We start from the raw sequence: 25,492 nt of genomic DNA on the forward strand, positions 1-25,492 counted from the left end.
CTTGATTTAAAGATGGTTTAAGAACTTTGATACAAAACTCGAGTGATTATTCAAACTCAAAGATTTGAAATCTTATTGCTCCGTTTTTCACAGAGGTACTAAAATTTATATTTAATTCTGCAGCATGCTTTCTTTATATAGTTTACATTATTTCAAAAATTGAATCTTACAACAGACATTAACAACAGTAATTATAAATGCTGATGCAATCAAGTTTGCGCAATCAATGATATCAATGTTGATTGATATGTTAAATGTTATATCAATCTTCCTTTCTTCTCCCATCTTTAAAATCAAAATTATGAGTCAGAAAAGGATTTTGTTCGTTCACACAATAGTTTGTTGACTTTACGACATATTTCAACAACAAACTCTTACACGCCAGTCTATGCCAGTATTGAGCAATGCTAACCACAGCAATTAGATTTTTATACCTTTTATTGCGCTTAATACAACAACAGCCGAAAGATTACTATCTACGTTTGATTGAACGGAATTTGCTTTACAGTTTGTCCTTGCACTCAGCACGGCAAATTGGAGCAATTTAGGTAGACCACTGTGATAGTCTCGCCTGAATTGCGCGTGCATGCAAGAGCGTACGGGGGAAGAGCGTACGGGGGGAGGAAGGTCATAGAAAAGCGATCCGTTTCTTTTCCGCGAGGATCCATAGCGGGTTTTCCGCGCGCAAGGTACACGGTTTCTTTGATTTCGTGACGCGTCGGTTCGGCCGCGTCGACCGGGAAACGCGGACGGAGTCGGGTCGGGGCGACGGCAACAAAACCCGCGGCTGCTTTACCTGGAATAGAATGGGCGATCGAAGATACCGTGAACATTCAGCCGGGATTTCCTGTTGCCACAGTGCGACGGAAAAACGATGCGCGCGGGGCGCGTAAGGATATCGACGCGGGCGTACGACGGCTTCCACACTCCGCACCGACATCAAAACTGGGTGTTTACACTTGGCAGTCGCGCCATTTTGGAGTTTCCACTCTGCTCCGGGGTTTTATTTTCACGCACGCACACGGGTACCCAACGGGAGCGCCGCGGAACGACACCGGACGCCGCGCTATGCGCCATCTGTCGGCGACGCGTCGCAACCCGATTGGCATCTGCGAGATTGGATACGCTGTATCTAATGATCCATTGATATGGTAGAGATCGCGATTGTAACGTTACCGCCAATTAAAATTGTTAAATTTTCAAAATTACATCTACGTGGATTATTTGCGAATGGTTCACGTTAGAGATAAAAATGACTTAAAGGAACCTAGAAACCTACAAACATTATTACTTTGAGTAAAAAATTCAGTAAAAAAATAGTTTTTTCTTTGGTCAAGGAAAAACTCTTTTTTACTCACGAGCAAAAATTTTTCAAGACCAATGTAAAAAAATGATTTTTTATTGAGTTTTACTTCTAGTTTTGCTTCTAGTTTTTTTATAATTTGTGATGAATAAATTTGACAACAAACACGTGTTCGGTCCACGTCTTTTTCTTACCCTAAAGTAAACTCTTCAATCTCCGAATCGAGTTTATCTTGACCAGAGAGATGAAATTAATTGTTCTTTGATTAAAGTGAAGTATAATATATGAAAATACAAAAACGATTAGTTGCATTCACTTTGAACAATTTCAAGATAAGACGCGTCCGATGGCCTATCTTGGCTGCGTTCCGATATACACTGCAAGTACTGAAAATCTATAGTTCATGTTACGTATACTATAGATTTTCAGTACTGGCAGTGAATTTCGGAACGCAGCCCTTGTTCACTTGGCTGGTAACTTTTTGTTACTAGGCACACTTTCGGAGTGCGTATTTTTATAAGCTTTCTATTAGCGTTTTCGATTGGGAAAAAATTAGTGCGCACCAGTGCGCACTCAGTTCACGCCAACACTGGACAAGTTCCATGAGTTGCACTGAATAGTGCAAATGCAAAAAAACACTCCCAAATTTTCAGTGCAAGTGTCACTTGAGTTAATTAGATCACGCGAAAAAGAAAAAAGTAACCTCGAAAAAGTAATCTTGTGCTCAGTAAGTAATGATTTTTACTATATGTAATTAAATAGTATATAATCATTAAAAAAATGCTATTGTATTACATCAAGTAATTAATTATATTTTAAAAAAGGTATAAAATCGATGTACTTGTATAAAAGATATAACATTTATGGTGTCATTATCCATTTTTTTCACACATGCTACATAATTTACAGTTTTTGGAATCATTCTTCTAGTTCGGAAGATTGCAATTATTTCTTCTTCCTTGCTTGAACTAGAAGAAGATTCCAAAAATGTCTCCAAAATATTAAAAAGATCCAAATCCGGATTGCTCATTTTTTCAAATTTGAAACTTCGTTCGTTATTGCTTACAATAATGCACTAATGTTTGCATGAATCCAGTGCATTGAACTGGCACAGTCAAAATATCTCGTGGCACTTAGTGCGCACTGAGTGCGCACCATGCGAGTGTCGTGCGTTCAAACAAACACGTGACCAAGTGCGCATTGGCACTGCTAATCGAACACGCGCCTGACACTGAGTGCAGCCAGTGCATCCCAATCGAAAACGTTATACAGGGTGATTCAGAACGACCCATGTGTTCCTGACGTGTTCTTGGATAAATTCTGAGACGATTTTTCCTGTACGAAAATTTTGTCCGACGCTTACTTTTTGAATAATAAGAGGATAAAGTTAGCAAATCACGGGCCATGTACACATGGTAGACAAAGGCGGCGCAACTCACCGTCCGATACAGGTAAGCGCCCGCGTCGGACTTGGTCGGACTGTGAGTTGCGCCGCCTTTGTCTACCATGTGTACACAGCCCGTGATTTGCTAACTTTATTCTCTTATTATTCAAAAAGTAAGCGTCGGACAAAATTTTCGTACAGAAAAAATCGTCTTAGAATTTATCCAAGAACACGTCTTTACAGGGACACATGGGTCGTTCTGAATCACCCTGTATAAGGGCCACTTGCACCAACGCCGATTAACTTAATTGCCGATTAACTTAAATTTTTCTATCGGAATTGACCAATCGCATTTGTCGTTAAGTAAAATTGAACAATCACGGTTGACACTTAATCGGCGATTAGTTAATCGGCGTTGGTGCAAGTGGCCCTAAGCCTGATACTTTAATTGGTCCATACAACGTCGTAACATCATAATGACAGTATTGTAGACGCACTTTAAGTAACGTTTTAAAATGCTAATACGGCTCTCTGATTGGTTAATGATATTTTAAGATGATACTTAAGACGATCTTAAATATAATAGGTTTTTTACAATAAGCTATTAGTCGGTATCATAAGTCATAAGCCATAAGAATTGATCAATTACAGTTGAATATTCTCTTCACATTTAACTGTGATTGGTCAATTTTTATGGTTTATGACTTATGATACCGACTAATAGCTTATTGTAGAAAGCCTATTATATTTAAGATCGTTTTAAGTTTCATCTTAAGATATGATCAAACAATCAGAGAGTCATATTAGCATTTTAAGACGTTTCTTAAAGCGCGTCTACAATACAGTCGTTATGATGTTACGACGTTGCGATGGACCAATCAAAGAAAAAAATATATGATCTTCTCTTCTTTGATTGATCCGTTGCAGAGTCGTAACATCTTAACGACTGTATTATAGACGACGCTTAACGCCCGTATCAGACTACGCATTGAAAATTGAAGATTGAAGATTAAAGATTGAGCTTTGGCCAATCAAAATAAAAGGAGTTAAAATTTCCTTGTTTTGATTGGTCAAATTTCAATCTTTAATCTTTAATCTCAATCTTCAATGCGTAGTCTGATACGGGCTTAAGACGATCTTGAAATAAGAATCGACTATAAATTTATACCGGGGCAGATCCCGATAGCGCACGGGATCGATAGCACACCACCACTCACAGCGGCCGATGCCTAGAGTTTTTCCGTTGGTTAGGTTAGATAAGTCAAGATGATTGGTTGGTTGGCTTTCGCACCGTGCGCTATCGGATCCTGTTCTGGGGGTCGATTGTGTATCATGTAACTAGAGAGAAAATTACAAAAGTGAGCAAATTCACTAGGTATTGACCAATGAAATTATAAATACTCTAGTAAATTTATAAATACTCTAGTAAATACTCTAATAAATTTGTTCACTTTTGTCATTTTTACTCTAGTTACATGATACACAATTGACCCCCAGAATACCGGCCTATCTTAAGCCCGTATCAGACTACGCATTGAAAATTGAAGATTGAAGATTAAAGATTGAGCTTTGGCCAATTAAAATAAAAGGAGTTAAAATTACCTTGTTTTGATTGGTCAAATTTCAATCTTTAATCTTCAATCTCAATCTTTAATGCGTAGTCTGATACGGGCTTTACGTGCTCTCGTACTGGAAATGGGTAGCTTACGGGCTACGCTACTGGCTCGCGTACTAGTTTTTCGTAATAGATCATGTCCTATTTTTCTTACGTAATTCTGTACTGGTTTATTGTGAAAGCCAATCAGGACGCAGTCTGTATAGGTTATACTGGGTTACATGATGTAAAAAACAAGGTGAAACAACGCGCATCGTCGGCGGCTCGATGCGCGGTAAGAGGCGTGGCTCAATGTGATGCGCCAATGAAATTTGGGTCCAAATATATCCGCGCAATTTAAATACGAACAATTATATGTAGTCACACGTACTTAAAATGTAGAAGTTGTTAAAAAAAATATATATAAAAATGTAAAAATACTTGAAATTTATTATCTTTAACACAAATCACTGTTGCAATAAACACTGTTGTTATAAACATGAAATATAACAATTTAGCCATACACATAAGCTCATTCTTATAACTTTCCAAATTTCTTCTAATCCAAGTTTAAAAAATTTGAAATAATAATTATCACAATTTTCAGTAATGTACAAAGTCTCAACCTTACCTTCACGTTCTTCTTTTTTTAAGTAACTTTGAATTTCTTCGATTCACCAATTATCTCAGATTCACGTATAAATACAAGTATACATACGTCCCAGTACCGCAGCCGTAGCCATATTGAATCTCAAAATTTGGACCCAGTTCTGATTGATCTAGAGTATGGTCTACTGCGCATCTGGTTACTTGTTTCACCTTTCTTCTTACATCATGGTCAGTTGGTGGGGATGAAAGCCATGGCTCACGCCGTTCACGCTCGGCGTTTCGTCTAGTCTCGATTAATCGACTCGCTCAGCGAGTCTCGCTGTCAATAGGCGGGTAACCGCATTTTATTACATTAAAATATTTTATATGAGTAAAATGCGAGTTAATGTAGTAAAATGCGATTACTCGCCTATCGACATAACAAATTTAATATTTATAAAATAAAATAAATATTTAAGGAAGCAAATGTATTAAACATATCAATTAAATATATATATTAATAAAACTAATATATTAAATAAATATTATTTTTAATATTAAGTATAAGTTTAATAAGTAAACATATTATGATATAAAATAAATAAATATATATACTAGGTAAAAAATTGTTTATGCAAGAACATATAATAATACAGAAAAATACAGCTTACGTATAAATGTACATAAATATAAATATATATACATATATATATATATATATATATATATATATATATATATATATATATATACAGGGTGTCCCAGACCAATGTATAAAGATTACTACGATGAGGTAGAAGGAATCAAGAAGGCCCTTGAAGGGCCTCGCACATGAAATGCATAACATAACATAAGCACAACATAAGACCGACGGACCAATAAAAATGTTATGTAAATCAATATGACAACTTTATGCTGGATGCTCATTGGCCCATCGGTCTTATGTTGTGCTTATGTTATGTTATGCATTTCCTGTGCAAGGCCCTTTATAGCCTTAAGAACCTCGCACATGAAATGCATAACATAACATAAGCATAACATAAGACTGACGGACCAATGAAAATGTTATGTAAATCAATATGGCGACTTTATGCTGGATGCTCATTGGCCCATCGGTCTTATGTTGTGCTTGTATTACGTTATGCATTTCATGTGCGAGGCCCTTTAGAGTCCCTAGAAGTAGAGAGTCTGGACATCTGCCCCTAAAATGTCGGTGATGAATATGTCAGTGTATGTACGTGAGCTTTATGTGTGTGTATGTTTATCATTGTGTGCACTTGAACGTGTGTATGCTGTTATCGCATTGGCTAAAGAGGATTAAACAGGGATCCGTATTGGTGCTGCCATTTTAGGTGCACAATGACGTGCATCTAATCACGTGGAACCCCGAGATGTCCAGACTCTCTACTTCTAGGGACTCTATATAGCCTTTACGCGGAGCGCTGCTGGCGCGACGCCGCTGTAGCGCCCCGCCGGTAATACCTGCGTCTTGGCCCGAGCGATATCCCACTACTACGCCACTTCCGCTCGTTCGCCACTGAGCAAAATGGACGCCTTTGTGTCTGTTTTCTTCGCATTCCCACTATAAATACGGTTTACGGGGCGACGCAGCGCCTGCGACGAGGCGATGCTCGTGCGGCGCCGCGTGAAACGCGTGTGAGGGCAGTGTCGTGTTCGCGAGTCGTGACCGTGGCCCACCGTGACCGACGTGGAAACGCGTCCAACAAGTAGGCCAAACCGCGGCGGCCCCCGCGGATGACAATTGAGCGAGCATCCCCCGGACGACGGTGTTACCCGCGGTGAGCTTCGCGACGGCAGTCGACGCCGCCAGCCGCCACGACGTACCTGAGGACCCGCCGGCGGCCGCGAGCGACGCGGAACCGCGATACGGCGTCCGGCCTCCCGCCAAAACCAGCCGCGGACGTGCGGACGGCAACGTAAATAGTCCCGGGTAAGCGGAGCAGGTTCACGGTGCTGTCGCGCCGCGCGATTGCGCTCGCGTCCGCGACTTCGCGCTGCGAAGCAACGCGTTCCGCGGCACGCGACGTTATTTTTCCGCGCGAGTGACCCGGCGAATTCTCTATAGCCTGCCCACCAGAGTTCAACGTTCATCGTCCGCGAGAGGATCTCGCGCCTCCCCCCTTCCCCTCTCTACCCTTGTCCCCCCCTCCTCCTGTTACTTGTGTTGTGTTGTACTTGCTCGCGTGGTCGCTTCGAGGATACGGTGTCACACGACGTGGATGATAGACATTCATTTAGAGAAGGTAAAGAAATATGCTGTGCTATATGATGATTAATAATACTATGATCTGGGAATCAATGAAGTCAGGTTGATGAGAATCGTATAGTATCCCACAATGTGCAGTTTTGTTGTGTTGCTGGAAATTTTAATTTGTTCATGTGTCAGCTGATCACGTTGCATTTCTGTGTAATGACTGCTTGTTTTAAGTGAATACATAGAATTTTTTTATATGGAAACTTAACGAATTAATTTTTCTAGGAAAAATCTTTTACCGCTTGTGTTTTCATTGTACTAATGAAGTGATTTAAGGATATATTATCTATTTTGCGAATGTTATATGTGAATTGTGTTAATTTAACATGACTTTTGTCATAAAAAATATTTTTTTTTACATTATGATTTTGTGTAGCAAATTAAAACTTAAGAATTAATTTTTGTAAAACAAAATAGTTCAGAAAAGATGTAATTTTTATGACACATGTGTAAGATAGCTCTCAACTATTTTTAAAAATTATATTTAATATTTACATTTAAACATTTAATTATAGCAATGTAAATTATGTGTATCGTAAATACATTTTAATTTTAGGTTAGCTCTTATTTTTGTTATATATATTTATTTTATTTATATTTTTATTTTAGCATATAATACTTAACTAGATATTTTCTATTTTTATTTTTTTAATATCTAATTTTTTAAAGATTTAATTTATTATAAAAATAAAATCTTTTTAAAAACGATTACATATATTAAATTTTTGTTGCAGGACAACAAAGTGCTGATAAACATGGATCGTTTATTGGAGGATCCACGGGCTTCATCAAAATTTGGTTGAAACTTTCATTTGCAACATGGGAACTTAGAAGAGACTTTGTTAAGTTCCCAATATTTGCCTTAGTGCTAGTGCTCTTCAAAGAGGATTAGAGACGATTCTGTTCAACGGTGAAATATTTGTGTCAGTATGTCTTAAAATGGGTAGTGAGAAAATTTTAACAATGATTTATTTAGACATTCGTGGAAGCAGTGCATTTAGATATGTTCAGTTGATTTACATTTACTGTATATCGTAAGCAAGTACCTGTAGCATGCCTGTGTGGTGCCCAACATATTGTACTGTCCCACGAAACGAGGAAATTTAGGAACACTAAAACTGATTTTGATTTTCTTTTTTTTTTGTCCAGGCTGTAATGCCAGAACGAATCAAACTCAAAATGAATGGGGTTGTACCGAGTGTGCCAATAACTACCCTCGCTGGTATTGCGAGTCTCACGGACTTATTACCTGAAATGCCCCTGCCGACTCCGCTGCCACAGACTCTGACTAATAAGTCGTTGCTGTTTCATCCACGAGTAGCAGAGGAGGCGCAAATATTGCTGAGCGTTCGTGATGAAAATCTCGTGCCACAGTTAATAATGTCACTGTCACAGACATCGTCGGAACATATTGAGCTCAAGGATAATTACCCGAACACCGAACAATCGTTGGAAAATGAGCAAAACACGCCTGAATTACTTAAGGCGATCTTGCAAATAAACCCTGATGTATTTAGAGGAACCCAGCACAATTCTCCAAGAAACTGGACGCAAGGTGTGCCTATGTTGCACGCGAATCAATCGCCGGCGAGCTATGGTCGTTTTTCGCCGTCTTATTCGAGCTCTTCGGGCTCCAGACAAACACCCCAAGGAAGTCCGGCTCATTCCGCGGCAGCTAGGTCCGTACTTCCGCCGCCGGTGGCTAGCGGCATTGCTCACGCGCAACATCCGCGAATGCCGATCACTCCGCAGAATCATACAGACATCTCGCAGATGTCTCCTTTCGCTGTGCCTTCTCCGTCGCCCAGAAGCAACGTTATGACCGAACAAACAAGAACGTTGACAACGCCCCAGCATATACAGGAGGACACGAATTGTATAAATCCCTTATCGAATGTAACTCTTCAACCGAACATGTATTCGCCGGCCCACATGAACTCTCCGAATGCACCAATGGCATCTCTTACCAATATGACACCCCAGCATAACATGGCTAGTATGACACCGCAACACAATATACACATGACATCCCCAATGCGCAATATACCTTTGCAACAACATTCGGCAATGGGTATGCAGCAGAATCTTTACGATTCTATGTTGAATCAACAAGTTCATCAAGCATTAGGCAGCGGTCAACCATTAGACATCGACAATGCGGTTCAAGAAAATCAACAATTTCTTCTCGATCCGGTAGCCGGTCTTTCCGATATTGATCTGCCGATGGAAAACATTGACACGAAGCAAAGTGTTGATCATGCGATACAACATTTATTACCGACTTCTCAGACCACGTCCTACCCGAACATACATGCTACCGACATGGTTAATACTTTAGATCCAGTTGCGGTTAGCATGGCGCCCAATGTACAACATCAACAGAACAATAATTCGGAGAAAAGTATGAAATTTTCTGGAGCAGAGAAGCTGAAGGAACCCATTGTTATGTTAAATAGATTATCGTTAGCTGATCAGGCGCTTATGCAGAAAAGTTTAGCGGCGTTTGCAGAGAAATCGCCGAGTCGCGCGGCAAAAATGGGTATTTCTAATCGTGATGATGCAAAAACCGACTCTGAGAGCGAGGAGGAGATTGGTAAGAATAACAAGTACTTTAAGGCTCGCGCGAAAGAGCGGCAGGTGCAACGAGAGAAGGAGAAAGCGGAGCGGCGAAAAAGCGAGGACAAGGGCCGCAGGCGAAAGAAGATACCGGATGACGACGAGGAAGATGATAAACGAGATTCATCGTTATCGCCCACAAAACCAAAAATACGCAAGATTGAGAAGAAGTTAGTGCCTGTGTTAGCCAAACTGAGCGTGGAAGAATTAATGGAGACGAATACGTATCAACGATTTAATTCGGTCATAGAGACGATTTTTGAGAATACCGAGGATATTACAGCGAACGCTGATTTAGAGGACGATGGCGAAGTCATTCCGGAGATGCTTATTCCCAAGTATCAACTACATGATCTTTGTACAGAAGCGGCCAAACTCAAAACATTGGGTGCTATGGAATCGATACCTACAGATAAATTGGTGAGACTCTTGAATATCCTGGAAAAGAATATACGAGACGGCGCGAGGGTGTCACCGCTTGTGGATCCAGACGACGACGTTGATGAAGGACGATTATGGATGCAATTGGCGATGGAACGGGTACAGCGCGCCGTGGATGCGTCGTTAATCGCGTTACATATTATGACCTCTAGCAACATGCCGAAAACAGTTTACTTGGAAGATGTGATTGATCGAATAGTCCTTTTCATGAAGTTTCAGCTGCAGAATACGATCTATCCTTCTTTTGATCCCGTATATAAGGTAGATACAAAGAACAAGACTGACAATTTTAATTCTAGCGGACGCAAGAAGCGAGGACATACGAAGGAAGTACGTGAGAAAAGTATCCTACAGGTTTACAATAAATTGCATGAACTTGTAGGTCTGTTGGCTGAGCTATTGAATATACAGGTTCTAACAGACACGAGCGTTCTGCATGCATCATCATTGGGTGTTGCGCCGTTTTTCGTGGAATCGGTGAGCGATCTTCAGTTGAGCGCATTGAAACTTGTTACTGTAATATTCACGAAATACGAGAAGCATAGGAGACTATTATTGGATGACATTTTAGCATCAATTGCACGATTACCTAGCAGCAAAAGGAGCTTACGCACATATAGGCTCAATTCTGAAGATTATATACAGATGTTGACCGCATTGGTTCTGCAATTAATCCAATGTGTGGTGGTTCTTTCGGATTCCAAATCAAAAGAGGATGACGAGAAGAAACCCAGTCATGTAGATTCTGACGTCTTTGTCATCAATAAATACGAGACCGCTACCAGAATAGCTGGAAATTTTTTAACGGTATTTCTCAATAAATGCGGTAGCAAAGGCGAAGAGATCGATTATAGGCCGTTATTCGAAAATTTCGTGCAAGACTTACTAGCAACAGTGAATAAACCCGAGTGGCCCGCTGCTGAAATGCTGTTAAGTCTTCTTGGAAACCTGTTGGTAGGACATTTTTCTAACAAGAGCTCCGATATGTCGCTTCGAGTAGCTTCCATTGATTATCTTGGCGTGGTAGCGGCCAGATTGCGCAAGGATGCAGTCAATTCACAATGTAAATTGTCGACTATCGACCAAATTATACGAGACATCAAACTTGAGCAGCAAAGGGACTCGGATTATGATCAGATAAAGGACAAGGAGATTGTAGGATTGAGCGAGGATGAAGAGAGGACCGTATTTCTACAAAAAGTACTTCTGGATTATCTGGCCGTCAACGGAACAAAGGATCCGGCCCTCGGATACGCGCGTCACTTTTATTTGGCCCAATGGTATCGGGATTGCGCGTTGGAGAAGTCCCGGGTAGGTCAGCCGAAAAACAGTCCGAGCAAAAAGATGCATAAGAAACGAGGAAAGAAGAAAAATCGGCATCACAGCAGCGATCAAGATACTGAGTCCGAATTGGACGAACAAGACCCAGATGAGAACGACAATAACGAGCAAAAGAATTCGGATGCTTACCGAATTATAGAAGAGAAGAAGAAGTATATTGTCAGTAGAATAAGGCCGTGCAGCACAGGAACGAAACCGGATATCCTTCAGACATACATCGATTACAACTCTGCGGAATTGATCTCGCAATATCTCGCGTCCAAGAGACCGTTCTCGCAGAGTTTCGATAGATATCTGAAGCAGATTCTTCACGTGCTAACGGAATCATCAATTGCCATTAGAACTAAGGCAATGAAATGCCTCACGATGATCGTCGAGGCTGATCCAAGCGTGTTGGCGAGAGTGGACATGCAACTAGGGGTGAAGCATTCGTTCCTTGATCATTCAACATCCGTGAGAGAGGCAGCGGTTGACTTGGTAGGAAAATTTGTATTGAGCAGACCCGAATTGATTGATAAGTACTATGATATGCTATCGGCGAGAATCCTGGATACTGGAGTAAGCGTTCGGAAACGTGTCATTAAGATTCTCAAGGATATCTGTATGGAATGTCCAGATTTTCCCAAAATTCCAGAAATATGTGTGAAGATGATAAGGAGGGTGAACGATGAGGAAGGTATTCGGAAGCTTGTTATGGAGGTTTTCCAAAACATGTGGTTTACCCCAGTGAGAGAACGTCCCACTCTCGACTCAGAATCACTGTTGAGGAAAGTGATGAATATCACGGATGTCGTAGCAGCTAGCAAGGATATGGGGCTCGAGTGGTTTGAGCAGCTCCTGGTAAGTTTATTTAAACCAAAGGAGGATAAAGACGACAGCACAAAGATGCAGACAGAACCGCCGCGGGCCTTACTGACAGCGTGCAAGCAGATCGTGGATTGCTTGATCGAGAACGTACTACGGCTGGAGGAGACAAATTTAGATTCAGAGAAATTAGAAAAGAAAGGCTCGTCACAGAGGTTAGTCGCGTGTCTAACTACGCTCTATTTGTTCGCGAAGATTCGACCACGACTGCTGGTCAATCACGCGATCACCTTACAGCCTTATCTGAGTTTGAAATGTCAGACACAGGGTGACTATCAGATCATCAGTAGCGTCGCACACACGCTCGAATTAGTGGTGCCTCTGATGGAACATCCCAGTGAGACTTTTTTAGCACAATTGGAAGAAGACTCAGTGAAGTTAATCTTGCAACATGATAGATCGGTGGTTGCGAGCTGTCTATCGTGTTTGGGCTCTGTAGTCAATAACGTTACGAGAAACTATAAACTGATACGAGACTGTTTCAAAAAATATTATGGACATTTAACAGAGTACAAATCATTTTACGAAAAGGATCCAACGAACCCCATGCTAATAAGATGCAGACCGTTTTTCCGACGAGCGCTGTTTACTGTTGGCTTATTGTTACGTCACTTTAACTTCACAGATCCAGAGGTGATAGAGGGTCTAGCGAACAACATCAAAGATCAGGTTTTTGAGACACTTAGTTATTTCGTTCATTTGGATAATGACGATATTCGACACTTTACGCTGTCGGCTATTGGTTCTCTCTGCATACGACATTATGAATTCATGATGTTACCGGAACTGAAAGAACTCTACCATCATTTGCTTACATCGGAGTACGCACTGGTCCATATGAGAATCCAGGTACTCAACAACATCGAAGTATATCTGCAAGAGGAGGAGAAGAGGATGATCAAGCAGGATCAAGAGTGGGCAAAATTGTCAAAACAGGAAAACTTGAAGGAAATGGGGGACGTGTCGTCGGGCATGGCAAGCACTGTTATTCAGCTCTATATCAAAGAGATTCTTGAATCTTTTCTGCACGCCAACGTAAGCGTACGACATGCAGCTCTCAAAGTTATCCAGTTGATCCTGGCACAAGGTCTGGTACATCCCGTTCAGATAGTGCCCTATCTAATCTGTATGAGTACCGACTGCGAGAAAGTCGTGAGTCACAGCGCAGATAAACAGTTACAGGATATCGAAAAGAAATATCCGGGCTTCATCCATATGAAGTCGCAATTTGGCATCAAGTTGAGTTACCGGCTGCAAGAAATCCTGCAAAATAGCATCACGGTGAGAGGTATGCGAACGAAGGATGGCGAGTTTCCGGGCGCACTCAACGGTTTCCTCTATACGATCTTACGCAACACGAAACAGCAGAGGCGGGCGATTGTGTTATCTTTTCTCAAGCACTTTGACGAGGCTGCCAAAACTAGTCTGTCGCAGATGCTATACTTGGCGGATAATCTCGCCTACTTTACATATCAAGTACAGGATGAACCACTCTTCATAATCCATCACATTGACATCATCATTTCTATGTCTGGAACAAATTTACTACAATCTTTTAAAGAGGCTCTACTCCCTAAAGAAGGGCAATCTAGGCATATATCGGCGCAGCCGATAGGACAGCCGATGGAACAGCTGATGGGACAACCGATGGGACACCTGATGGAGCAGCTGATTGGACAACCGATGGGACAACCGATGGCACAGCAGACAGGACCAACAATAGTAATGGGACCGGACGGTCAACCAAAACCCGATCAGTTGATGTCGGCTTTGGAGGACGAAGAGGATGATGAAGAGGACGAAGAAGCTCTTCTCACCAGATTACCAGGCGATACCACTTTGCTCAGGGAGTATATTACCGCCAGTCAAGGTTTTTTGCTTTTATTAACGCTTCGGCAACATCTTAAAGACCTTTACGGTTTTTCTGATGCAAAGATCGGCCAATATTCGCCGTCGGAAGCAGCCAAGGTTTATGAAAAGGCGGTAAATCGCAAGAACAATCTGCTCTTCGAGCCCAAGGCCACATTACAGAGGTTGCGAGAAGTTGTGACAAACGTCAACGAGGAGCTAGACATAAACGGCAGGAAGAAGCTCGTGAAAGAGTACCTGGATTTTAAGCAGCTGATGCTCAAATTTGATCCTGAGGAACCGGATGACGATGGTGGCAACGACACCGCCGATACTAGCGTTAAACACAGTGCAGAGAATCCGCAAGCGGCAAGGATACTGTCGCATCCTGAGGCTGACGGTAGGACGATAGCGGACGGTGGTGTCATGGGAAATGCCACCGCCATGGTTATTGCGGCTGGCCAGCAGCAATTTCAGTTACCGCCGCAATCTAATCTGACTGCTCCGATGGAGCATCCGAATAATTCAGTAAATTCGATGCCGCATATGGCAGCAGCGGCAACTACAACGACGACAGTCGTAGCGACACCGGCGACGACGCCGCGAGTCCCGAAGCTGACGATACATACCCATCCGGATGCGAGAGAGTCGCACCGGAAGCACCGCTCGCACAAGACGGACAAGTCAGTGAGGAAGCACAAGAAGAAGAAAAGGAGAAGAATCTCCGATAGCAGTGACAGCGGCGAGGACTACAGTGACCCTGACTTCCTAGTGTGAGTGCGGTGGTATATCTCGTCCTGTGTGTACATATATAAGTGTTCGCGATGCGTGTGTGATCGGTCGGCTGGAATAACTCTTGTTCCGCGCGGCCAAAACTTGGACGCTATTACAGCGCAGTTGTCCTTTTCCCTCGTCAAAACGACTCTTTTTCCTAGATCTTCGAAGTTGTGCTACATTTTCGAAGACGGTTCCGATGAAGGTACGGTTCCGCCAGGAAATTGCATAGAGACTATAATTACTATGTGAGAATGTACGTAAACGAGAGAAAGAGATCTTCAATAGAAATGATAGCCAGAGATTTTTAAGTGCGATCGAACGTTGAGGTAGGACTAGCGTGTTGTTGACCGAAACGGCGGGCGTCTGTGAGGTTTATCGATCCGCCATGCCGTTGTTAGCGAGATCGACTCGTTAAATATTTCGTGCAACCGGCTCGAGAACATGGTTCGTTCAAATTAGCTTTTGTTCCTTCCTCGTCTTGAATACAGCCATTTTTGACATGCGAAAGCTTCTTGATTGTATTTAAATGACATTCATAAATGACGAGAAATGTTGGAAGTCATAAAATATCTGGGCCTCTTCTGTACATACTTTCTGTTTTTAACGATAGTTGTCGGTATCGTTGAGCAGGTTTTTGCCATATAAAATATTTGCGCAACGACATCGGCAACTATCGTTCAGAACAAAAAGCGTGTACAGAATAGGGGGGTTCTGAAAAGAAACCTTCCACGAACCAAGTTCTCCGAGAAATATAAGTACAATAAATTACATTCGAACAAAATTCATCTGTAAATAATGTCACATAATTTCTTTTTACGGATGAAAAAATCAGCGTGAAGAGGAAAAGACTACAAAACTGTGCAGTTTGAATCAATGATATCAATTTAATTTGTCATTGCTTCCTCTTCTTTCCTTTTCAGACTGAATTTGAATAAAGTAAACACTGCTTATTTCGATAATGCTAACTTATTAATATTTAGAAATTTGGCGATTCATAGATATATATCAAAAAATTTTTTACTGCGTTTGTTTCAATGTTTGATGAAATTAAAATGTATGATTTATATTTTCGTAATGACTAACATTTATACTAATGTGTTTTCAATAACATATTAAATTAAAAAAAACTCAGAAAAATAAATTGCTGTGTTGGAACGTTTGTCGATACAACAATAAATTTAATAGAAAATTAAATCTGAATGTATGGTCTATTAATAAACTGATAGATTTATAGTAAAACAAGGAATTTTTTTTGTTATAACAAAGTTTGTTTGAAATAATATCAATTTCAATATTTATCTAATATTAACATCTACTACTATTAAAAATCTTATTAAAATTATTATATTAAGTATTTAATTATATATTAGAGATAAATGAATTTAGAGATCTTGATTTCGAAATTGAATAGAAAATTTATCTTCAGCAAAAAGTATAACTTCTAAATAAATACATTAAAGACTCACAGAAAGTCAAATGTTTAATTTTCAAGTATATTTGAAAATTTTAGAGGTCAGTATTATCGATATAAGCGGTAATTACTCGCTTTTAAAGAGCGATACCAAATATCGAAGATACACAAAATTTAGCAGACGACACGAATCGATGGAGAGCGGATTCGTATAGATCCTCCTCTGCAGTATGTATAATAATAGAGTAGCAAGACGCATTGCCTACGCATTACGAAATGTTTGTAATATCTGTACATAAAAATCTTCAAGTAAAGTATCTTATTTTCTTACAAACTATATAGCGGTGACATTTACGAAGAATACTTAAGATTTTGTTGTAATATTAAGTATTTATTCAGGATTCATGTTGTCCCAATATAGTTTGCTTCATGCACTCATTCGTCCTTGGTGTACGATGAAAACGATAAAAAAAGGAAAGGAAAGAACAAAAATAAAAAGTTATCGTTTTTTTTATACAAGCTTATAGAGATAAACGATAGTATGTGTGTATGGCGTATTCTCTCGATGAAAATGAAAAGCGGAATACATTGGCGTAAGACGACAAAGAAATGCGAAAAATGTAAAAAATGGCGTGAGCTATTAGAAGAATGCGATTCTAAAATTTGAATTACATTTGGAAATTTAAAAGCCAAAAAAATTTTTAATATTTCTTTTAAATATTTATAAGATTAGTAGAATTTTTTCCAAAATAATTTGTAGGAGACGCAATATTTAGTTGTTTACAAAATGATAAAAAAAATTTTGTGAACATTATTTTCTACATTTTCTTTTTACAAACGAACACAGTTTTAGGATCGCAAACTTCGCTTTCGTCTTCGTTTCCATAGTCAGTTGGTATTGCACCTGTAGAAAAATATTGATTTGTCGAACAATACATAAGCAGAAAGAGCATCTTTTCCTTGTCGTGCCTACAAATCTGAACGTTGTTAATACTAGATTCAAGAGCAGCTGTGACTTTAAGTATCGTAAAGAAATTGTATTGTATGACTTTTCATTGCGAAGTGAGTAATTTTTTTTTATACATTTATAGTTCAGACATGTATGGTACGATAAAAAAAAAGAATTGAGGAGACGAGAGATATCATTACATAGTGCCAGGATACAAATGCGAAATAGACCGCTGATTCTCTCATTGTCCGAACACTTAACGTATTTAACACCTATTTATTGGGATTTTATAATACCGAATAATGATATCATGCGCATCTCTTCGGCTTGGAAACGAAGACAATGACGAGTCAAACGCTTCCATTTTTATTCCAAATCTGTTTCCGTTGTTCCTTGTAGCAAACGCTTCGAGGCATTTGTTAATGACAATTAGTTAACATATATCTCGCAGTAAATGATTACATGGAGCTTTCATATTTTAAACAATGCAAAGAAAAAAAATTCAATGGATACTATAATAATATGCATTCAGAGCAATGAAAATGCTGATCCATTATATTGTTAAATTTTCTTTTTTGTTTTGGAAAATCTTTGAGAGATATTTTTGTTACATATCAATTTTTTATGAACATTTTTATTTCCCCTTAGAAGAAAATGCGAATCATAGAAGAAAATTATTAAATTATCTGTATCACATGGAGAATCCATTCAGTTTTATGGTTTCAGTTTCTAAATACAGAAAATTAATTTATAGCTTTTGATTTTACATATAATTATTAAATTTATTAACAATTTTGTCAGATGTGACTTGTATGAGCTTATCTCATGGAGAAAACATTCTTTTTCGAGGAAGTGTTTATCCGAGCGAAGCGATGCATTTACATTTGATTATGAGAGACTAGGCAAATTTTCGCACCGTTTGTGGATTTGATAACTTTTTTGACAAATGTAAGTTCTAGGCACGTGTTCTTTTATATATTTGATTTATGACTAACTCGCGCTTTACCGAGGCCCAGATGTACACCCGTCTATATCACGTCAATAAATCTGGCAGCAAAACGTGTATGAATTCATTCGTTTAGCACTAGGGATGCATATTGTCTACGAAGCGCACGTAAAAATTTTGCCTGCCGGAAAAAACTCGCGCGTTCTACTTTCTTTATCTTCCTTATTCTTAAAAAAAATTCTTGAAACTATTTTCTCCATATAAAAAGTAGAGAAAATTACTCTCTTTTTACAAATTCTTCCATGGAATATTTTGATAAATATGCTGTCTATAGAAAGAAATCTATTTGTCGGATGTACTAACAAACTTGGGCCACGTGCGTTTTTGATATTTAAATATTAGTGAAATTCGGTTATTAGGCATATTAACTTCTCTTAGAAAACAAGAAAATGACATGTCTCGTTTTAAAAATTCGAGATAAAAAATAATATATAAAAGACTGCGTAACACCAGATTTTTACAAACGACGACTATCGGATCCGAGAGAAGGCAAAATGCGAATCGTAATGTACGTACAGCAACCGTTGCGCGTTGTTTGGTCGCAACGCGCACAAATCCCGCACAAAATCATTCGTCGTAAAATCATTTTCTCAATTTCAAAATATTAAAAATTGATTTTGCGCACGTGACTTTGCTGTCGCTTCTTATAACTATTCGCATATTTCTTATTAGCTTTTCTTGTTTTATAGAGATTGCGAAATTACGACAAAAAATTTCGATAGTCAGTAAAATTCAAAAATTTGTATTCTACTTCGAGGTCTCTCCAAAATATAATTAATTTATTAGTTTTATAATGTATCAAATAGTTTTATATGAGTTAATTCGCTTTGCCTGATATATATATGTATATATATATATATATCATTATTTATCAATCGGCGAATCAATTATTAGACTTCGGCGTGAGAGGCTTGATTGCGGAGGGACTCGGTTTTTCTTTTTGTAATTGCAATGTGATCGGTAATATGTGCACAAAATAATTTAAGTGTCTGATTTTCTAAAGTACGATATCAGTTTGTCGGGCACTAAATTGTGCAAAAATCTATATTCACAACAATTGTGAAAATATTCGCAATTATTGTGTATATACATATCTTTATGTGAAAAATGTTATTATTTTAGCGTTCCGTAAAAATATTAATATTTTTCCTGCGTAACATTAAAATATTTCAATTTTCATGTTGCGATCATTGTAATTATCTAAAGTTACATTAGCTTATATGTCATCCCACGTATTACAAATTACTTTTTTTGTCAGAAAGTCACACGGTGTGAATTGTGGGGTCTTGTTTCTGAATTTGTACCGTCCTCGAAGCGTGCAATGCTAGAGTTTAAGCGAGAACTTATTTCCCATGTTCTCTTCAGAAAATTCTCTCAGAAAATTTATCGAAAGGAATAATTTATTAATTAGATATTCTAATTGAAAAATATAAGCAAGCTTTACAAGAAAATCAGATTAATTGATTCGGCGATATTTTTTACTTTGGTAAAAACGTCTGTCCACAAATATGGATTTTTCTCGCAGACTGATAATTTTATAATATTGCACTTTGAACCGAGTTGTATTACATAAAGAAAAAAAGAAATTTAAAGATATATTGGTCCATTCGACAACTATGTCGAAACACTTTCTAAAGCGCATTCCGTATGTCAGTATGACATCGGTTGGAGACTATTACTGGTTCTTTTATACCGTTTTTCTACCGTTTAACTACGTTTCTATGATCATTGAAAAAGTTCTCTCTTCACGGAGAACGTAAGAAAAGTTGAAAACTTTTAAAATGTAAACTGTATTCTCTCGCGCGACTTTGATGGCAGTTCTCTCCGAGGTCAGCCTCTTCAGTATTGTCACGAAAATTTTAGGAAGTCTTTCTTTTCGAAACCGTATAGCTACGATTATACATATACATATAGTATATATAAATATATATATACATATGCAATTATATCTGTAAATAATTCACGAATGTAAAGATTCTAATAAAATTTATCAATAACTCATGCGTTCTCCAAACCCTCTCAGAAAAATTTTCTTTTTTTCGCAGATTTTTTCTTTTTCTTGCATTATTCATAAAAAATCGTACGATTAGATTAATTTAAACATTTCATTTCGCTTACTTATTAAAAAGGCTCATAATTTTATTTCATCATAATTTGTGATTACATATTTTGTGATTATTCTACTTTGAAGTTTTCTTTTGAAACATTGGTTTGAAAAGAGAAAATATATGCACACATTTTTCTCGATGATCATCTAATCGATTTTTGCATTTGAGAAAATTTTTATCACAAAAGGAAATGCATCATTGTAAGAGGAATCATTGTTATTCGAGAGGACGGCGGAATCATTGAATACTAATAGTAAAGCATTGTAACAGGGCAAAAATTAGTCTACCGAGACGAGAGATAGCGCGATACACATGGACTTTACCGTTAATTAAAAAAAACAAAAAACAAAACAAATGTTAATAATACGTTATAGGGGACGAAAGGGAGGCTTCACTGTACAAATGTTCACACGTGTATATATTTATCATTTGGGTTTTGGAAAGGTTAGTGATAAAAAAGAAATCGCGCGACAGTCGTTGCTGTGACGTGTGTATCAATCGAGAGAGCGTGAGTGAAACAGAGTATGTGTTAAATACGATTTATCGTTCGTTGTAATAAAACAACCTCCTAAGTATGCATTAATAAATTCTAAATAATTATATTTCTACGTATACATATATAAATAAATAAAAACAAGAGTATAAATACAAATAAATATAAATACAAACACTAAAGCGAGAAACAAAAAAAGAGTACATTATAGGGTCTTTGCGCGTATTCTCACAAAGAGTGAGAGATGCCACTGTATCGCGCCGTGTAGGATTATCCTGCGATATGTAAACAATTATAATAATAATAATAGTGATAATTATTAAAGAGGAATTTTAAACTACTGCGAGCGAACTGTCGTACTGTCGTCGAACTATCATATTCGGCGCGATACAGTACATTTTTTTGTATTATAGCATATTATATATATTATATATATTGTATCACTTATGTGTTTTTGTATTTGGTAACCTAAACGAAAGAATATCTGAAATTAACGAACAGAAAAAGATTGATAGAAAGTATATTATATATATATATATATATATTTGAGTAAAATGCCGCCGAGGGTTGAAGTTATCCGAGATGACGTCGACGATGGTGATCCTCTTCCCTTATTCCTTTATCTTTTTTTTGTTCCTGAAAATAAAATAAAAGTTATGGAAACAAAAAGAGAACCGCAATTTATAATATAATATTGTAAAGCTGAATATGCGCGAAACGACGGTCCTGGATAAATTCAACACTCGTTTACTCATAACTTATTATGTTCTTTGTCTGAAAGAAACAAAAAGGTACGTTCGTAAAGAAAAATAAACATAAGTATATATCAATGTTTTGTGCATTTTTTATTGCCTTTTTCGTCAAACTGCGAAGGAACCTTGGCTAAAGCGAGAAAAGATTTTTTTGACATTAAGAAAATGCCAGAGCATCCTTAATCTCCATCGATTCCTTGTTTCTCCATTGGACGTATCTGTAAAAATGAAATATGCAGATACAAATTAAACACGTAAAATAAGCATTTCTTCTTAAAAAAAAAAAAAAACCTACAAACGTGGAACGTCTTTGATATATTGCAACTTTTTTGGCTCCTTCATGTTAGGATCGTATATTCTGCATTTTTCTCTCCATACTTCAGTCGAATTGAACAGAGTCGAGTGATCTTGTTTTTTTGTTGTTTGCAATCTTACGATTTTTACCGTTTGATTTTTAATCAATTTCCGTTTCGTTATTAAATTCTTTTTTCTTCTTGTATATTCTGCATCTTGTTTCCTGTCAACATAAATAAAAACTTCACAATTATTTCTAAGATTTAGTACAAGCTACATTTATATTAAAATCAAGTTAAGTTTGTCACTTGTAACATTTTTTTAATTAAAATTATAAAATAAGTTACGAAGAAAAATTAATTTAAAAAATTTTAATTCAAATTTAAATTTCATATTTTTCTCATTATATATTGTATTATTTAGCGTGTTATTCTACAACTTTGAGAAACTAGCTGATAGTACCTAAATGCCTTAATTAACATTGGATTGTACTTTGGTCTCGAATCGTCTTTCGAAGTTTGGAAAGAAACTTCAATCGATTTTCTTTCACGGTGCTCCGCCAAAACTTCCCGAAGTCTTTTCAATCTCTCCCTTTTACGTTTTTCTTGCAAGGCATACTTTGACTTTATCAGAATCTTCAACTGTTCCTCGTCCATCAAACGTTTATTCTCTCTCTCTGCTTTCCACTGTCTTATTAATTCCTTCTTCTGATTATTGATATCAACAGAGTTGTCAGTCTTTGTTATTCTCTCTTCGGATTTATTCATCACGCAAGTTGAAAGATCTGTGATATTGGAGTTTCTTTTCTCTCGTGAAATTTCTTCCAAGGTTTTGGCAGTAGTTTCATCCTCGTGATTTTTCATCTTCATCTTCTCCATTTCTTTTTGTTTGCGCCACTCTCTGACGCTCGATCGTTGCCTTTCACGCAGGCTCAGATAAACCTTGTACCAAGCTTCATGATTCACTATAGTCTCCACTGTTAAATCCGGACATTTGACTCGAATGGCAGCCACAAGAGCAGGAATGTTGCTGCACTTCTTCCTCATTTTCAGGAACAACAGATGATCCTCGTCGCTCCAGTTATCAGTGTGGCCTGTAAGATGACTCCTTTTTAATATGCGTTGCATATTAAGTTTTAAAATTTGTTTTATACCTATAGACGCATAACAACTTACGAAATGTATTGAACAACAAAATTATGATAAAGCGTATAAGTGTATATGAAAAGTTTGAGAATATAGAATTAAAAATACAGCATTGTTTATTATTTATATTACTACTTGACTGTATTATTATAAACATTTCATTAGACGATATTTAACGCAAATATATTACGTGTTACAAAGTAACACGCAACTGTCATAAATTATATTTCATTGCGCACTTTAATTGCTAACGCAGGTGAAATGCAAATGTGTTTGGTACCTGTTTTAGCAATTAACTCGTGGAAGTCCTCGATCTCCTTATAATCATAACACTTTTTATTTTCCTTGTTAGAAGACGCGGCGGACGTCGGTTTGCCGATACTACTGGTTGCATTCTCATACTTATGCAAATTCGATTCAAATTCACGTAATTCAGATTCGAGGGCAGTTTGCTCCTGCGACAAAGTTGCAATCCGCAGTTGGCAAGACTCTTGAAAGTCTCGAATTTTTTGGGACAATCTCACGAGCCGTTGTTTGTATGCACTTGTATCTAAATAAATATTTATTTCTTTTGCTTTAAATATCGAACTTTTCCTTTTAACCGTGAGACATGCTTAAATTAAAATTTTAATTCCTTTTAAATAAATTTTAAACACGCACGAAGACTGCGGTACAAGTAAAAATAATGTGTAAAAATTTCAAGTGAATAAACAAACATAATTCAAAAGTCAATGGCACCATAAAAAAATAATTTTATAAAAGTAATACGAGAATTGAAACGAAAGTGGGCATTATCGATGAAAGATATGTCAAGATTCACCTAATTTCTGGATATGCTCGGGACAATTTGTGATTGATTGCGCCGATTGTAGTTCCTCAATAATTTCCTTCAAGGGTTTTCTCACGCTATTTAGAAAAATCTGCCTTTAAAAGTATATATCGAAGTTAAACCGCTGCAAAACGATGCCGCGCGAACTTGATATGCATAACGCAATCTAAAATCGACTGATTCGTTTTTCACTGCCTACCTGTTTTTCGAGATGTCACTCATATTATGCAAAACGGGTCGTAGAACTTCTGGTTCCAGTTTCATGTTCTCCATCAAGTTGGCGAGACTCTTTTCCATCAAGTACTCTTGCTGCTTTAACTTCAACAGGGATTTCCTGCATCTCGTGCTTTCAACGGAACGCACTTTCCCACAAGGCGGAGCTTGAATGCGCTTTTCTTTCTTACCTTTCTCGTGAATAATTCCATTCATTGTATGTACACGCATACACACAGCTGCGATATTTTTGTCTCCAGGAAACTTGTTATAATAAACTAATTTAACCTAAAAACTTATGAGATATAGATAAACGCATAGAAAGCTAAGTTCATTGAAGTTCCTGAGATCTGAAGTTTTATACATGGGTTTCCATAGTAATTCACCATAAATATCTCCCCTCCCGTGCAATTGCACCTGCTGATCGAGTAGGGAACTTGTATATAATTATGTAGACTTCACAAGCAGCGCAAGAAAAGCAATTTTATTCACGTATAAATATTTTATATGTGAAGAATATTATAATGACATATATTTATAAATAAGTGTACTAAATTACAAATTATTACATAAAATGACGATACATAGCCGCTACTAAAAAAATAAGTATTATTACTAAATGTACTTTATACTTGATTTCAAACTTCTAGTTAACTTTTCAGTTGTTATTTACCATAATTAACTTATTAATTACGTTAAATAAAACTTTATTTAATTTTTTAACAATATGAAAGTAACAATATAAAAGTAAATCTCCACAAAATTGTTTTATGTAATTACATTTGCTTTTATTAATAAATTAAATTTGTATACTTTTTCTAAAAAAATATAGATTTTTTTAATTCTATCATATTATTCATTACATGTATAATGCATAAAATTTAATTTAGTTTTATTTACATAATTTTTTATTTTTGTTCATTCTTGTCGATAATAATTTGTTCAATATTGTTTTGACGTTGCAGCAATATTAATAATCAATGTAGAAAAATCAATATAAATTCAACAATTAAAAAAATATTCTCACATTTCAACGTTCAACATTACAATATCTCAGAAATGTTCTTTTAACTTTTTGTGCTATATGAAAAAACTTTTTTTGCTATATATATGTATATTGTTAAAAAGATTGTAATTATATTAAAAATTTTATACCTGTTTTCTTTTTACTTAATATTTTTCAGTTATTATTTTTCATTGTTATTGTCGCAATTTATTAGTTAATTGCACTCGCAGCGCGTGTTCACGTTGAATAATAACA

The 25,492-nt window shown here is 37.4% G+C and overlaps 3 protein-coding genes across 6 annotated transcripts in view; 1 reads left to right on the forward strand and 2 right to left on the reverse strand.

Moving 5' to 3' along the window:
- The window catches only part of LOC105197832 (aryl hydrocarbon receptor nuclear translocator homolog), a 36,400-nt gene extending 35,355 nt beyond the window's left edge, over positions 1 to 1,045 (reverse strand). The window contains exon 1 of the mRNA XM_026131558.2: positions 797 to 1,045. Within this exon, the coding sequence (XP_025987343.1) occupies positions 797 to 833 (37 nt within the window). The 5' untranslated portion in view covers positions 834 to 1,045. The remainder of the gene's footprint in view (positions 1 to 796) is intronic.
- Positions 1,046 to 6,700: 5,655 nt separating this feature from the next.
- LOC105197831 (nipped-B-like protein B) lies at positions 6,701 to 21,828 on the forward strand. 2 transcript variants are annotated; one of them, XM_011164388.3, is made up of 3 exons: positions 6,997 to 7,133; positions 7,879 to 8,067; positions 8,294 to 21,828. In XM_011164388.3, exon 3 carries the CDS (start codon positions 8,300 to 8,302, stop codon positions 15,029 to 15,031), a length of 6,732 nt encoding a protein of 2,243 aa, XP_011162690.1. In that variant the 5' UTR covers positions 6,997 to 7,133; positions 7,879 to 8,067; positions 8,294 to 8,299; the 3' UTR covers positions 15,032 to 21,828. The 2 variants fall into 2 exon arrangements, with proteins under 2 accessions (XP_039310050.1, XP_011162690.1); XM_039454116.1 differs by lacking the exon at positions 6,997 to 7,133 and adding an exon at positions 6,701 to 6,820 and having other exon boundaries at positions 7,879 to 21,828.
- Positions 20,770 to 24,973, reverse strand: LOC105197830 (coiled-coil domain-containing protein 112). Of its 3 annotated transcripts, none has more exons than XR_005575647.1 (7): positions 24,218 to 24,972; positions 24,010 to 24,113; positions 23,470 to 23,739; positions 22,507 to 23,137; positions 22,046 to 22,267; positions 21,851 to 21,968; positions 20,770 to 21,634 (listed from the first exon to the last, which is right to left on the reverse strand). XR_005575647.1 is itself a non-coding variant. In XM_026131566.2 (6 exons), the coding sequence occupies exons 1-6, from the start codon at positions 24,460 to 24,462 to the stop codon at positions 21,908 to 21,910; spliced, it is 1,533 nt and encodes a 510-aa protein (XP_025987351.2). In that variant the 5' UTR covers positions 24,463 to 24,973; the 3' UTR covers positions 21,850 to 21,907. The 3 variants fall into 3 exon arrangements, 1 of the variants encoding a protein (XP_025987351.2); XR_005575646.1 differs by having other exon boundaries at positions 20,770 to 21,772; XM_026131566.2 differs by lacking the exon at positions 20,770 to 21,634 and having other exon boundaries at positions 21,850 to 21,968; positions 24,218 to 24,973.
- Positions 24,974 to 25,492: the final 519 nt, after the last annotated feature.

Source organism: Solenopsis invicta, chromosome 10 (assembly GCF_016802725.1).
Source record: "Solenopsis invicta isolate M01_SB chromosome 10, UNIL_Sinv_3.0, whole genome shotgun sequence".
Lineage (NCBI taxonomy): Eukaryota > Metazoa > Arthropoda > Insecta > Hymenoptera > Formicidae > Solenopsis > Solenopsis invicta.